Here is a 16,026-nt window from a genome sequence, read left to right on the forward strand (position 1 = left end):
TGAGTTATTTATTAGAGGAAGCATCTGCTCTTTTTCATGGCCTAAATGTTGTATGCATGGGAAAGCATGTAACATGACTACAACAATCTAGCTTCATTTGAAATTCTGAGTATCTGCCAGATAGAATTATGAAAACTCTGCATAAAATACAGTGATATGTTTCTGCTGCTGAGGTTAACACTGCATTCATTATGCTCACAATTTACCCATATTTTCAGACATTTATAGTTTAGGCTACATTAGTGAGTTTTGTATTGTAACTCTTTGTAGGAACCTTTAGCTTTCAGGGACTGACATCTGTAGAACTTTCATATGAAATTTTAGATTCTAAACAAGATACGTGAAAATACGCATTTGAAAAGGAGAGGATAAACCTACATTTGGGGTGCTGTATAAATAACGTTCATTTTTCCTGAACAACAGAGTTTGAAAAAACAGATCAAACTTTTTGGGATGGTTTCTAAAATTTATGCATCATCTTTACATTTCTAACAATAGAAATATACACGACAACAAATCTAGCATGTTTTTCAAAATGAACATTTTTCTCAGCTCTGTGGAAGGCTTTCTGAAACTTACAAAGACTGTTTCAGGTGCTGGAGGAAAATAATTGTTTCAGATAACTGTACACCTATTATTCCTACAACAACAAATCCACTGTTTCAGGTGCTTGGTGAGAGGGTAAAAGAGAATACACTTTTAAAATGTGTATTATAAATACTTTGTGCAGACCAGAGTAGATCCTCCAGTGTCATTACACTTAAATGAGACTATTGGGGATTTTCCAGATTCTGTAATATATCATGAATCTTATTATCTGTTCTATGACAAATTACATATTCAAGTGTTTCTAGCTGTCATAACAATGAACATTTATCATAGTTTGACTCATGAAAAATTATTCTAATTACACGATATTATAAAAATTACTTGGGTTAAATTATTAGTAATAGATAAAAGTGTTATTACTAGCCATAAAATTATAGTAATAATCCTGATTTCTTTCAATGAAGAGGCAGTCAAAAGAAATATTTCACTATCTAATTGTGGTTTTGGGTTATGATGACATAGGAAATACTTTCACTTTTTTTTGCACAGTATATCGTTGTGACAAACTCACACAACGCCCTTAAGGTTTGGACATTCTCCTTACCACCTTGCTGCATGTTAAAAAACTACCCTAATTTTCTTCAGTCACTGGTCAGGACTTCTTTCTTGATTGAATTCTTGATTCCTCTCAGCAATCTTTGCATACTTACCATGAATATTTCAGTGTGAAGAGTCCCAATCCAACAATGTTATACATCAGTCTGTTTGCAAACAGAGTAGTATGTTTGATGCAAATCCATTCAGACTAGATATAAGGAAGAAATTTTTTACAATGAAGGAGGTGAAACACTGGAACAGGTTGCTCAGAGAGGTGGTAGATGTTCTGTCCTGGAAATGTTCAAGGTCAGGTTGGGTGGGGCTCTGAGCAACCTGGTCTAGTGGAAGATGTCCTGTTCATTGCAGGGGATTGAACTAGATGACCTTTTAATGTGCCTTCCAACCTAAACCATTCTGTGATTCTATGACATAAAGGAGACAAATACAATAGACATTGCTCAATCATCAGTTTTGGGTTGCTATTGAGTGTATAGGATCAGTAACTCTCCAAAGTTTTATTAATAGGAGTATCATAGTACTCTTCTAAACAACAACTAGGCAGAATTTATCCCAGTATGATGGAAGAAGAGCCACTTGGATTCTTCGCAATGGTCCTCTGGCATGCAGCAGGCCGGGAGAGAAGATAAAATAACCTGGTGGATCTTGAGGGGTATGTTAGAATTTAATAGCAGGTCCTCATTAACTACATAAATGAAAAAGAAATTTTCTAAAGATGATGGATATATATCATTCTTGCTTTCTACATTTATGGGAATATTTCTCCTCTAATGTTTGTTATTCAGAAGAAAGGAAACCTTGGGTATCTTACTTGCATTTCTTATTCTTATATGTTTGCAGATAATCAATAATTTTAGCCATAAAGGTTTTTTTTAAAGTCTGAATTATCTGAAAATATAATTTAAGACCATTGAAACTGCCGCCTAATCGTTCTCTTTCTAGACCAAATGTCTTTAACATATTTTTAAGTATAAATGTGCATAGGGTCATTCTTGCTCACCTTACTTTCTATAAAGTGCCTTAGGGCTAAAATAACTATTTCTTCTAACCTTTTCCTATTTGGTGTCTTACATAAATTGTGAGGACAGTTAGTGTTTAATGGCAATGAAGTCAAATATCAAAAGAGAGAGCAGAGCAAATCCATATCTAGGAATTTTTCAAATAACATGATGCAGTGTGGCCTTCAACTGTGAGTGACATAGACTCCAGGAGGTCAAGACAACTGTTAATAAATTCAGAATTTTAAAATTATAAATAAGTTAATAGTTGCCTGGTGAGACACAGCATACCTACATGAATTATCACTATGAGGAAAGACATGTACATCTTTAGAGAACAGCTTTTCTGCTGTTGCTCATCTGGCAGTGAAGTCTAACTCCGATGCGTTGTCCCGTGTACTAGGGAAATAATAAAACTTCAGCTGATGTGATTTCTACAGGAAAGGAGATGGATGGTATGAAAAATTTTCAGTTAAGTACAAATTCTATCTTCTTTTAGAATGTCAGTTCAGATTAGACGCCTACTGAGCCTCTATCATTTTATTCTTAGGTCATACAAACAGAAATTTGTATATACTGCTTATATCTCAGTCCTTGAGCATACATCTTTCAAACTGATTCTTATAAGGAATGTAAGAGTATCTAGAAGGCAGAAGCAAAGAGTAGCTAGAAGCTTGTCAGAAATGTGGAAAAAAGGCCCAACTCAACATTATGTAGTTTTTGAAGGTTTACTCATGTTATGAAATATTGTTTTACACTTGTATATAACCTTTTGCAATAGCCATTTAGATATTTTAGAAGTAAATTAATTCCCACTGATCAACAACCACATCCTCCTCTCTCCCCCTTTCTATTTTCTAGTCATGTTTAGGTTTCAGGTTACATATGATAGGTATTATACCATGAAGCTTATGCTCAGAAGAGACCCAGCTGAGTGGAGGCCTGAGTAAGTGTCTGGTGTGTCCCTGGCATGTGCTGTGCAACTTCAATCTCACATTGCTGTTTCTTTCTACAAGGCAAAAATCTGTATTTTATGTATGGACAACTGTTCTCTAACGCTCTCCTGGTGACTCATCTGCTCTCAGTCTTCTCTTTTTTCTGTCATTTCTATTGTGTATGTATTTTTATCTTTTTCACAAAAATACTTATTTTAATGTACTGGCAGCCCAGCACTTTTATGAAGTTGTAATTTCAAATAAGAACTTATTCTGACTTAAAAGTGCTGGTTACCGGTGTCATCTTTGATTTTTTTAGAATAGTTTACAGAAATCTGAGATTGAAAAATCTCTAATTAAAAAAAAAAAAAAATTATTTTGATTTCAGGACTCAAGATTATTCAACTATAATGGAAGAATATTTGTTTGGAAGATTTTATTATGCAGATGAAAATATCTAGGATGTGTAGGATTTTTGTAGAGTTACTGCTCATTGCAGTGGGTGAGGTGAGACAACAGAACTGATATTGAGAAGAATGTTGAACAGCTTTTAATCCTAGAAAAAAACAGAATCACACTGCTTGATGCCCGATACTTGAAGACAATTTTGTCTTCTGCTAACATCTAACTTGAATTAGTTTAGAGTTTAGAAGAATTTCTAGAATATGCTCAGTACCAGAAAAATGGAGAACATATTGCAGCAACCATAAGACTTTACATTGTTTTTCTCCAGCAATAAGAAGTTTGTCTCTTTTTGCTACATATGCACTTTTTAATTAAGGCTTATCATCTTCAGTTAATAGAATTCCAGCCTTTTTAAAGTATTGACAATTCTTTTTTGACTCCAACTTATATAAGTTCTGCTTGGCATACTGTTATCATATTTGCTTTATTAGGGAGAGATTTAGGAAGAATTTACTGGTCAGTAATTTACTTCCAACCACTTTCTCAGTAACCTCATAAATTTTATTTATTCTTCTCTGACATTTATATTCTTGCAATGTTATTTACAAAATGTTGAATAACATGCAGAAAATAAAATTGAATGTGAAGAACAATTAAGAAGGGAGTAGGGTGCAAAAGAGTGAAGATCGTTATGTCAGTATGAATACTTGGTGAACCTTCATCTTGAATGCCATGTGAAAATCTGATCCCTGCCACATCACTGAAGACTCTGGGGGTGAGGAGTGATAGACATGGTCAAAAGCCTGGATCAACTGAGTGAGTAGATTAGAATTTCTCACTCCTTAAAGGAGAAGACAAGGGAATTGTGATTTCACAGACCTCTATCACAAGGAGAGGATAAGTAGAGAACAACCATTCATTACCTTCTAAAGCACAAGAATTAGGGATGTCAAACTTGGTGAGATAACTAAAACCAATATGGAGTGCATGCTAACTGTAAAAAGTGACGTGTGCTCTGAAGGAAACTTGAGAAGGGAATTTTAGAAAACTTCATTGGTGGACACACAAAACAAAGTCAGAACCTTTTGATCATGAAGTGTGGGAGCCTCAAAGAGTTGTAGGAGAAGTACTAGTACTTGCTTGTCCTAGTCTTGTGATGGTCTCCCTGTTCTCTAGGCCATCACTGTTGGCTGCCTTTGTAGACAGAGTATTGCGTGACATATACATGAAGTATGATCCAATGTCTATTCTTATGTTTTGTGTATCAATTTTTACTGTTTCTTTAATGTACCTGAATTCAGGAGCTGAGCAGGGTTTCACTTCAGTGTTTGGTGACAATATTAAGGCTGCAGTATTTCTTCATAGGTTTCTCCAGGCAAATTTACTATTACTAGGGTTTTGACATTCTGACTTACTCTTGTAGAAACTTGCATGTACAGGGATTAAAGTGAAGTTTGCTGGTTTAGTCATTGCTTTGTTGAATAAATTTTTGCCTCTGTCTTTTTATGGCAGGCTTAAATGGACAAGGTAGAAATGATTTTTTTTTTCAAGGTAGGAAGGACCTGTCCTGCAGTTGCACTTCAACCACTTCAATGCCTCCACATTATACAGTGCAGTCTAGGGAGAAATATTTTCTATATTTATTGTGATAAAAAGGCAGAAATGTAATACAGACTTAACAGTGCTCTTATTTATAAATTGCAAGATTTAAAAAATCTTCTCTAATTTAAACCTAAGGTTTCAACTCATGCACATTTTTTCCAGTAATAAAAATGTGTGTTTGTAAACTTCTTAAGTTTTACTCTCCCTAATATCCATGCTTCATTTTATGCAAGTGTTATTTGCAGGATTTTTAAAAAAATAGCGTTTTGGTTTGGTTTTACAGGATGGGGCCTGAAGGAATAATTTTCTATTAACTTAATTTAAGGAATGACATGGCTTAAGTTTAAAAAGTTGTATTTGGAGCTGCAGTAAACCCACTTATGACCTTTTCTAAACATCTTTAGAGTCCACTAGCTGAAACTAGTTACTATTAGTGTATATCAGTAAGATTGCTAATGCACAGAGCTCATACTCTGGTTACACATAAGCAGGAAAGGATAAAAGAGGTAGAGACACAATTGCATTACTCTTTTAGGCATGTTTTTTGAATACTGACCACTAGTCTTGTTTGCTAGTACATATTCATTTTTTACTACAAATGCTTGTTAGTATTCTGTTTTTTTTATTTTGTATGATTTTTTTTCCCTGTTAACCATTTCCTGTATTCATCTTCAAGTTCTTTATTCAGATTTTAAACTTTAAACTGAATTAATTCAAAATTTAAAATTTGATTCTACTGAAGTCATCAAGTAGAATTTTGAAGTGGAGCTCCTGTTGCTACCATGTCAACCCTATCCTTTGAGAGGCCTTGAGTTATTACCAGATTATGAACTCTCATAAAAATCACATCACAACACAATGAGCAGGAAAAACTGCAAAAACTGTGGTGTGTAATGATCCACTAACAGTATAAATAATTTACCTAAAAAAGGGACTGTTATCTACAGACATAGTTTACTGTAGGAAATATGAGTTTTTCTTGAAGAAATTGTTATTCCACATTTTGTTGTAGTCATCACATTCTTCAATCATTTTCTGAGCAGTTCTATGATAATATCTAACTGTCAGAGTGCTTTCTGGCCCTTTGTATTTTATTATATCATATCTGATTGATGTGAGGTGCTTGACTTTCCCAGGCATCCATATGTCCAGTGTAAGAAAGATGTTGAAATACAGTTTTGCCCATGCAACTGCTTTCTGCTGAGATTAAAATCACAATTCAAGAAACTCTGGTGAAACAATATGATATCTTCTTATTCACGTTCTGAAGCAGAGACAGTTTGCTTGATTGGACAGTTTAGTGTACCAGCAAAGTTTTTGAGTAATTCTTTTTTCCCTCCCTCAGCATTTACTAATGATGGGAATTCACTTTATGTATCACTGTTAAGGGACCTTGCACTGTTACTGCTGTTCACTCAAAATACAGAGCAGTAATTCATGTTCATTCACAACCTGGAATTCTGCCATCAAAATGTAGATGGCATATCTTAGCTTTCTTATCTCTAATATAAACATATTGTAAAACCATCCCCAAAGAGAAAGTAATTGCAATAATTAATGTAATTGTCACTTTAATGAGCTATAATTAAAAAAAAAAAAAATTGGATAAGAGACATTCCCTGAATTAGAACCTAGCCAAACAGGTATGGCAAGACCAGTTATGTTGGAGATTTTGCTAGTTTCATGAATAAAGACATTTCTGTAACTAAACAAGAACTATATTGTACAAAAATTTAAAGAAACAAGAAACATTATCTTCTAGCATGTGAGTAATTCTTCCAGTCTGTTATAATTTCGATGTAGTATTTAATTTGCTGAATTTTAAACCCTGCCAGCCAGAGTTATTTGAACCTGGTTCTTTTCCTGTGTCATCTGAGAAATAGCTCTCTTACCTACTTAAATTTTTGCATTTCAGGAATCTTATTCAAAGAAGAGAGATTATGCATTGGAAGCAATATCCTCTGTACCTCTGGATGCAGTTCCTTCAGAAAATGACAGCAGTCTTTGTGATTCAATAGACGTAGCAGTGACCAAAAAACCTTGTTCCCTAGAGATAGCAAGAGTTCCTTCCTCAAGACCAGGTAAATCACCAAACAATCCTTTACATAGTCTTTGGTGTAAGTGTCATGTTATTGAACATATATAATTATATATAGAACATATATAGTTAATAGTTTTAAGAATACAGCACTCTGTTTACTTATCACAGTATGTTTATAGTCTTCTGTTAGCTACCGTAAGAACTTAATATAGAGATTAATAGCAAAATGCTGTAGAATGGAAAACAAAGCAGAGGTTTAAATAATTTCCTAGAAAGGTATAAGATTGCAAAAAGTCAAATTAGAAATCAAATTTCTCTAAGACCATCCTTTTGCAGTAATCTATTTACTAACCTGTTTCTGTTTTTTAATGAAGTGCTCAGCAACATTGTACAACTAATTCAAAATTTTAAGTACTTTGTATTTTCATGTAACATGAAGATCTGCTGTGTTTTTGAAAATGAAACAGTGAATGAGAAATGATAGAAATATTAAATGACAGTTCAGCAGACTGCTATTTGTATTATACAGGTTTGAATATCAATAGTTACAATAGTTAAAAAACAATAGAATTATTGAGTCAGATTAATTATGTTATCTGTAAAGACTCTGTCTGTGTTCTCCAAAATTGTATGCTGTCTTCCATTACCTTGTTTGAATTTTTCATTAGTCACCACCTGGTACAGAAATTTCAGAATATAATTATTTTGCTATAAGTAATTGGACTAAGAGTCTGCTTTGACAAGTGACAGTTCTCAGCAACACAGACCTATTTGAAATGGGAATTCGACTTTTTGACCTGTGCTATCTTGATTATGAATCATGATTTTGGAAATATACAAGAATGACAGATTGTTGACTAACATCATTATACCTATCTAATCTGTGTAAGGGGAAGCACCTTCTTGATTTCACAGCTGAACTAGTATTGGAAGAGTGCCAGAGCAATATCAGGCATAGTATATATAAGGGCTAGATATCATGATACAGCTCTGGAGTCTGGGAGGTGAGGTGGAGTGGATCATAATTCTTACCTCTCCATAAAATTTGGGCTAAAGAAGACCTGAGGGAACCTGCATTATGAACAGTGATCTAAGAGGTGGCACAAAATAAGATAGCATCTTTATAGCAGTTTCATAGAGTGGACCAGAATCTGACTCGAACATCAGCATGTCTAATTGTGTAACTGGAGGTTTATGTCGCTCATGGTTTTTTGACTCTGATAATCTAAAAACTTAGCAGAGTGTGCAGGACAGTGTTACAAGTTGTTGTTCAGTAAAGGAAGAAAATGCCAAATTATCCTTGGTTTTCAGACTTCTGCTTGATTAATCACCATAAACATACTTATTGCAATAGGAAGACTGCCATATCCCTACCCCATAAATTAGCCAAGGAAGTTCGTTATTTGCCTCTGTAGTAACGGGGCTCAACTACTAAAGCATTCCATTGTAATTAGTACTAAAAATATGATAGACTTTTCACTAGTTAAAATACCAGCCTTTGGAAGCGTGCTGTCTGCTAAACATAGACATTTTTCTTAGGCATAGTTAGTCCATTAACATCAGTATGAAAAACAGATCCTAAAAAGAACATTTTTAGGTCTTTATCTGGAAATACGTTTTGCGTACGATTAAATATGGCGTGTAAATATGTTTTGCGTATGATTAAATATGGAGTGTATCAGAGGCCCAGAGAATAACTAAGGAAGCTATAGGACATGAGGGCACCCATCATCCTTATAAGATCTAACAAGATCAATGAATTGACAATACAAATGTACTGTAATTCATTCTGTCTTAGTTTTCCATATACCACTATGATCTTTTCCTTGGCATTTTATTGAGGAGAACATTTGGCTGTATAGATAAACAGATTCCAAAAGGTGATTTTATTTTAAGCTATAAATGTAGTAGTTATTTAACCAGCCTGGCTTGTAAGCCATATCTGCAATCATGTTGCCTGTTATTTTTTACTATGAATGGCCCAGATGAAATCAGCCATGTCACTCACAGTTATAAGGTACTTAACACTATGCAAAATTGTATGTGAATGTCAGCCTGCCACTTCAGTTCATACAGATTTATTGCTTGAATAAGTTATCTATTATTGTAGAGATCATTCATTTGAAGCAAATATCTAATTTGCATGCATTTTTTTCCAAATTCCCCTGGTTTTGTATTACTGAGACATGCTGACTTCGGGAGTACTGTTTCAAATTGCTGTACTATGTCATGTGTAGAGTTCATCTCAGAGCATGAGGCAGCACTTTGAACAAAAAATTGCATTTGTCAGTCTCCTTTCCCTATGCTGTAGGACACTGATCAACTCTCCCCGCTGTCTGCAGCATTACTACCTCTTGGCAGTAGAATGAGACTGCACTCAATGATTGAAAATTCTTCTTTCCTGTATTGAGAAGAAAGGTCACTCCTGCTAGCCTTTCAAGCTGTAGAGTTGCATGTTGCAACTACTATCTGCCCTGTCAGTAAACTCCTGACAAGTTGGGAATAGTCACCTTGCAAGTCATCATTCTCTGATCCACTGCAGGAAAAAACAGCCTGCTCCCTAGTTCTCCACATTATTTTTAATTTCCTGAATCTTATTCTTGAACTAGTAGGGAATAGCAGAGGATGAGAACTCCATGCACCAAATGGTAAAGGATTGTTAGATAAAAGGGAGAAAACCTGAGCAGAAAGGAAATAAAAGTAGTCATAAAGTTTGTTACTTCCACTTCTGAAATCCTGTGTTATGTGAGTTTTATTTCTGTTTGCAAGAAAATAGGTTTATATAGGAAGAACAGTTACATCGTTGATTTATGCTGGCACTTAAAACAATTGCTTCTAATTAGGACTGATCTAAGAGTAAAAATGACTACATGTTTGTATGAGTTTAGGTTAAGCTGTTTCTGCGGTGGATTGATAGGACAAGGTTGACAGAGTATACTAGCATATCTGTCTCAGTATCTCTGCTTTTAAACTAACAGGTAAAACTTGATAGGAATATTCTGAGATACTTCACTCTTTTAGACAATTTTTTTTTTCTAAATAAAATCTAAATCTAGATTTAAAATTTCATGAATCAATGTCATAAAATTAATTTCATAAATTAATTGATCCATGAATCATTCTTACTAATCTTTCTGTTTGGCTATTTCAGAACAGCATCTTTATTCCTTGAACTAGACATTTCTACTAGTAATTTTAATTTTTAGACTGCCCTTGATTTAAAAAAGAAAACACATAGTTAACCTTGAAAAATAACCATGAAATTTTATTAGCTCATGAGGCATGCGTTAATATTGCCCTTTTTATCTTAAGGACGTAATTAAGTTTTGTGAACTGTAGCAACATATCATCTTGGAAAAGGTGTAAACTTTTAATAAATGGCTAAAGCTTAAGGCACTGGATTATTCTAATGCTAAAGTAGGCATTGTCACGTATCATCATGAAGTTAGTGTGGTTTTGATCAGTTATCTCGTATCTAGAATCCTGGTAGCAGAAGTTTAGGTGCAGCATTATGCAGCATTGGGGCTTGTGCTGTTGAAGACCCTTACAGACTTGCATCCTTGGTAGCTTGGACATTTTGTACCATACTCCATTCTTGCACCTCATAATGTCACACACTTTATTTAGCAGAAATATTGAATGAAATCTGAGCTACATTACAGAAGAAATGTTAATAAATATATTGTTTTCATTGGAGTTAAGTGTGCATGCACCTCAATAGAGAGATCTTAACTCCTTCAGTCTGTCTCTATAGTTTCTATTGCAGAAACTCCCTAGGAGTAACACCAGGTGGCAGTCTACATGCTAAATTTTTAATAATAGTCAATGATGATGGCCAGTACTAAAATATTTTTATATATACATTAAAATACTTAAAATATTTTTAGGTCTCAATAAGTATCATTAGGAATTAGAGAGAACTTTTCAAAACCTAATTCCATGAATAACTTGGTGAAAAAAAAAAACCTCCTTTGGGAAAATCGATCTGTCCATGCAGATTAACAAAGGTTTTAATACAGCATCCGAATAACATGAAGAGACACTCCTGTCTGTAAACTGCATGAAAATCATCCTTGGATAAGGGAGTTCTAGTTCAAAGACCTTTTTTTTTTCTTTTCAGTTATATTATTTTACTGTGGCTGCAGGTCAAGGAGACCTCAGTGAGCCATCTTAAACTCTGGAATCCGCTCAGCTGTATCAAATAGTCCCCATCCCTGGAGGTGTTTAAGAGTCGGGTCGACTTAGCGCTGAGGGATCTGGTGTAGTTGGGAACTGTCAGTGCTCGGTGAACAGTTGGACAGGATGATCTTCAAGGTCCTTTCCAACCTAGTTGATTCTGTGAATGAAGTGTGGGCTGCAAAATCCAGCTGAGAAATAAGGTAAATACTTAGGGGCTTCACTTCTGCTGAACTTCCAGCCACTGCACAGTCAGCAGTTCCCAAGTCAGTGATTTTAAAGATAGCTCTGGTACAACTAGTCTACCCAGTTGCATCTATCCAGCTTCTGTCAAGAGGATAAAAATGTCCTTAGATATGTGATGTGTTGTCACTAGCCTGTAGCAGACAAACACAAGGCAAGGAGTTGAAACATAAAGGAAGAGATATCTTAGCAGCTGTTCTGGTCATCTACCCAGCTAAATGTACTTTGGAGAAATCTTGCTCTTGTCAGTCATGATGTCTTTGTTATTTAGAAAAATGACTTAATTTGCACTTAAATACCACTAACTTGTAAAGAGGACCATGCAAGATAATAAACCTGTAATTAATGATACCTTTTTCTTACATCTCCATAATCACAGCAGGGAAACTAACAAAAAATGCTTGTCACTGAATTACTACAACTTACCAAACTATCCCTAATATGGCCTATCTACTGCAACATCAGTGTTTTTTTCTTCCTCAGCCTGGCATCCCTCTCCTGTCATTACAGTGAAAATTAACCTGAAATTTGTAGCCAGTGTGTCAGTTCATGTCTACTTGCATTCTTGTGTCTACAGTATAATGCTGTGTCAGCAGTATCATACTGATACCTAGGAGACAGTTCTTTAGAAAGCTGAACTGAAAAATGGCCTAGCTGTGATAACATTTTAATCAGAATTAAAATATGAGTCTTCTAAATATATAGTTTCCCAAATCATTAAGTACTTGGCTTGGTAAATAAAGTACTGTTTGTCATGTCATCAGTTTCTGACTGACTTGAGGAACAAATCTTCACAACACCTACCCTGAATATTTGAACATTTCAGTTCTCCAGATTGAGATAAGATAGCAAATATCTTTGCTATAAGCAAACTAGTGCAAAGTGCCCATAAGAAGGAACCATCACACTGCCAGATATACAAAATTGCCTGGATGAATAGAAATTCAAGAGGCTAGACTTAGTTACCCATGCTTCATCATTTTGAAACCATAATTGATCTGAAGGATCATGCACTAACCTTCTGAAGTCTACTCACCCAAATTGCTTCAAACAGAAAGTTTGAGCTAGTAGAGCTGTGTTTCATTTGAGCTGGCTTTTTAAACCAGCAGGTTATAGTGCACCTAAACAGGTGACCTACAGTCTAACTCCTCAGGATTAAATACTTCCAGTGTTTAAGGAAGATCGTTTTAGCTGTGTAGAGAGAATAACATAATAAAGGAGGGAGTCTCTTATCAAGCTGTGTAACTGCAATATATAACAGTTGGTCTGGAACTGTCTGAATATAGCTAGAGCCTATGAAATTTAGCCTAATTTGACACCAGTGTTTCTGAAACAACTGATTGTCCATGAAAGCTTTTGATATTGTGGTGCATATTCAAAATCATTACTACCTACCTGCCATGAGTGCTGAATTTCCAAAGTACTGTCTCAGGCCTGATGGGGAGCAGCAAAGGCCAGATGCTCTTTTAGGGATGGGGAGCTGGGAGTGAAGGGGACTACCATGGGTGACAAGGCAGGGGCTTCACTAGTCAGGGCCCTATGTCACCACCCATGAGCAAAGCAGACCTAGAGATCATGGCCAGGTTCAGCTAAGAGCCCAGATCATCAAGCAAGTGTGTGCTGATGAGGTATATCTAAAGTCAAACTAGAAAGTCCGTATGCAGATCAGGATCAGGTCTGATGATGGCTGGTGTCCTGGTTCAGCTAGGATAGGGTTAAGCTTCCCAACAGAGAGAGAGGGGGAAGGGATCTCCAGCCGGGTTATTCATACCATGCTGGCGTCAGGTCCAGGGGCGGAACCTTTTTCACCTTGCTCTTTGGCGGGCTCGGTGGCGGGAATCCTTTGTCCGTAAACCAGCTACCGGTATTTCTCTGTATATCTTTTATCTTGCTCACTGTTATTGCTGTTTATTGTTATTATAATTGCTACTGTTGTTGTTCAGATTGTTCTATCACTCTGTTGTATTAAATTCCTTGTTACTTTAGCCCAGGTCTGTGCCTAACTTCCAGCCCGACCGGCCGTGGGTGGGGGAGGGGCAACGGCAACGTGCTCTCAGATCCCGGCAGGAATTAAACCTACACAGCTGGGAATGTTCATGATGACAAGACCAGGTCCAAGGTCAAGCTGGGAAGTCAGCCCATGAGTTGGGATCTGGATGCGCAGGCCACAGGCACAGGCATAAGCACAAGCACAAGACAGGCACTCCTTCAGCAGAGCTCAGGCAGGAACTAAAGGCCCTCGGCTGAGCTGAAATGGTGTCTCCAGGAAGGGGGATGTGAGTGGAGAACCTCAGAAGGCTGGTCAGGGCCATTAAATCTTATTAGTGCCTCAGGGACTGACATGATGTATTCTTTTGTCTATTACTCAAGGAGACAGTATCTCCAAAGGGTATAATTAATCTGTATGTTGAGTGCGAATTGAAGAGCCACTCAGAGCTTGCAAATAAGGAACACAAAGCATAGGTGTGCATTGTAATGTGAACCATGCATTGGTTTGGTGTATATAACTTACAAAAGAGGCTTGTGTTTCCATAACAACCTAATAGCTGAAGTCTTTCTTAGGCAGCAGCTGGTTTTTCTTCTAAGTAATTTTTGGCCTTAGAAAAATGTTCCCATTATTAAGTGAAGTTTCCCAGTTCTCAAGGTCTTTTGTACAGTCTAATCCCCCTTTTCCTTTAGCACAGAAAAAGATTCTTAGGCCCGGAAGAATGAGTAAGAGTCTCACAGTGCCCTGACATGATGAGCATACTCCCCTTAAAGAGAGAAAATCAGGTTCTAGCCTTTGTGTAGTTCCTTTAATAAACCTCTCAAGATACATCTTTAAAATAGCTGGGATTTTGTGCCTGAAGAGAAGTCTGTTTCAGGACTGCTGATTTCTGTTCTAGTGATTAAGAAGCTTCTCATTTCCAATCTTAGTGTATTCATGGCGAACTGAAGTCAAGACAGAGGAACCCTAACATAGTGTCTTTGTCTAAGTCAGAGCTCTCTAGCAACTCTTCAAGAAGCAATTCTGGGCAGCCTCTGAATGATTCTGAAAATCTTACTCTCCTTTTACATGTTGTCTATGTACTGCCTTGTCATGGTGGCTAGAGGACCCCAAAGACTGGTAAAGTGTTGCATAGAGGTCTTCCAAGGGTGTGTACTCTGTATCACAGTATGTTCAGGTTATTTTATCTTATTCCTGTACCCATGCACCCATTTAAGGTATTGGCCTCTATAGAAATCTGGACGATATTGTCTACATACTGTGCCCTAATACCCTTCCCTTTTTCTGTGTAAGAAAAGGATAGTGGGGTTATAAGGATAATAAGAAGATCTGAAGGGGTTGAACTAAAAAACAGATACATTTTTTCAATTAAATGTTATATTTATTCCAGCTGAAAATATTTTTTTTGTTTTACTGTTTATTAACCCGCTTTTTAGTGACATTTACTTTAAAGTGAAAATTGAAAATTATCAAGCAATTTTCAGCTGTATTTTTCAGTCAATAACTTCTTCATAGTGAAATACAATGCCCAGACTTAGTTATAAGACCTATACATACCTTTTCTCAGCTCTTCTTAGTCTTCTTGAAGGTTTGAACCATGGTGTGTTTGAACCATACGGAGACAATTTGGTTATGGTTTAGAATTTCTCAATTTACTTGTTTTAACAGGTTAATTTATAAAGATGTGAGGATCACAGAGCTTCAAGATATAAATCTTTGCCAGAACACAGTGTATTGGAAACCAAACTAACCTTCTCCTGACTGTTTCAGTGATGACACATTTCATATTTGTCATTCCTACTGCCACAGGATAGAGTGCACACTTCTTATCAGAAGCAATTTTGTCTAATGCACTAGCATATGTTTGCAGTTTGGATTTTTTAATTTCATGTGGCATTTTAATAAAGGTTAAGAGAGTGCTGATGGAAGAATAAAAAATACAATAGCTCTTCTATCATTTATTTTGTTGTTTTTTCTTCAGTACAGCTAGTACTTGTTTTAAGCACCCTTCAAAAATGTAAAAGAAAATATTTCTGAAAATTATGCCTGGAGAGTGTTTGCTGATATAGTTGTTCCTATAATATCAATTATAGGATTCTAGTTTATTTTCTATTTGTAAGTATTTTCTGGCATTTTATATTTATTTTTATTTTTTCTAAGTACAAGTTCCCAAAATATGGGCAGCTTCGGAGTTCTGTTTTATCATGACATTTTCATACCCATTTTCTCTATTTCTAATATTATTATCATAGTTCTTGGAGTACAGTTAAGATGATTTAGATTAGCTTTTTAAATAGTATATCTCTTAGAGGAGCACAGTTCACCTGTGCTTCTGGTCCTATGTTGATTACTGTTTTGTTGACAGGTGTTATTAACCTACTGATTTTGACCAGTATGTCTTCGAGTGATTTGAGTCTCAGAGGCTGGCATATATTCCTAACCTCACTGATGTTAGGGTATGTTTTGCCATTGATT

At 35.8% G+C, this 16,026-nt stretch overlaps 1 protein-coding gene across 1 annotated transcript in view; it reads left to right on the top strand.

The window, feature by feature from the left end:
- Window positions 1-16,026, top strand: part of ANKS1B (ankyrin repeat and sterile alpha motif domain containing 1B) — a 467,048-nt gene that overhangs the window by 134,813 nt on the left and 316,209 nt on the right. Inside the window, exon 10 of the mRNA XM_074902674.1 lies at window positions 7,020-7,185. Within this exon, the coding sequence (XP_074758775.1) occupies window positions 7,020-7,185 (166 nt within the window). The remainder of the gene's footprint in view (window positions 1-7,019; window positions 7,186-16,026) is intronic.

Source organism: Athene noctua, chromosome 3 (genome assembly GCF_965140245.1).
Source record: "Athene noctua chromosome 3, bAthNoc1.hap1.1, whole genome shotgun sequence".
Lineage (NCBI taxonomy): Eukaryota > Metazoa > Chordata > Aves > Strigiformes > Strigidae > Athene > Athene noctua.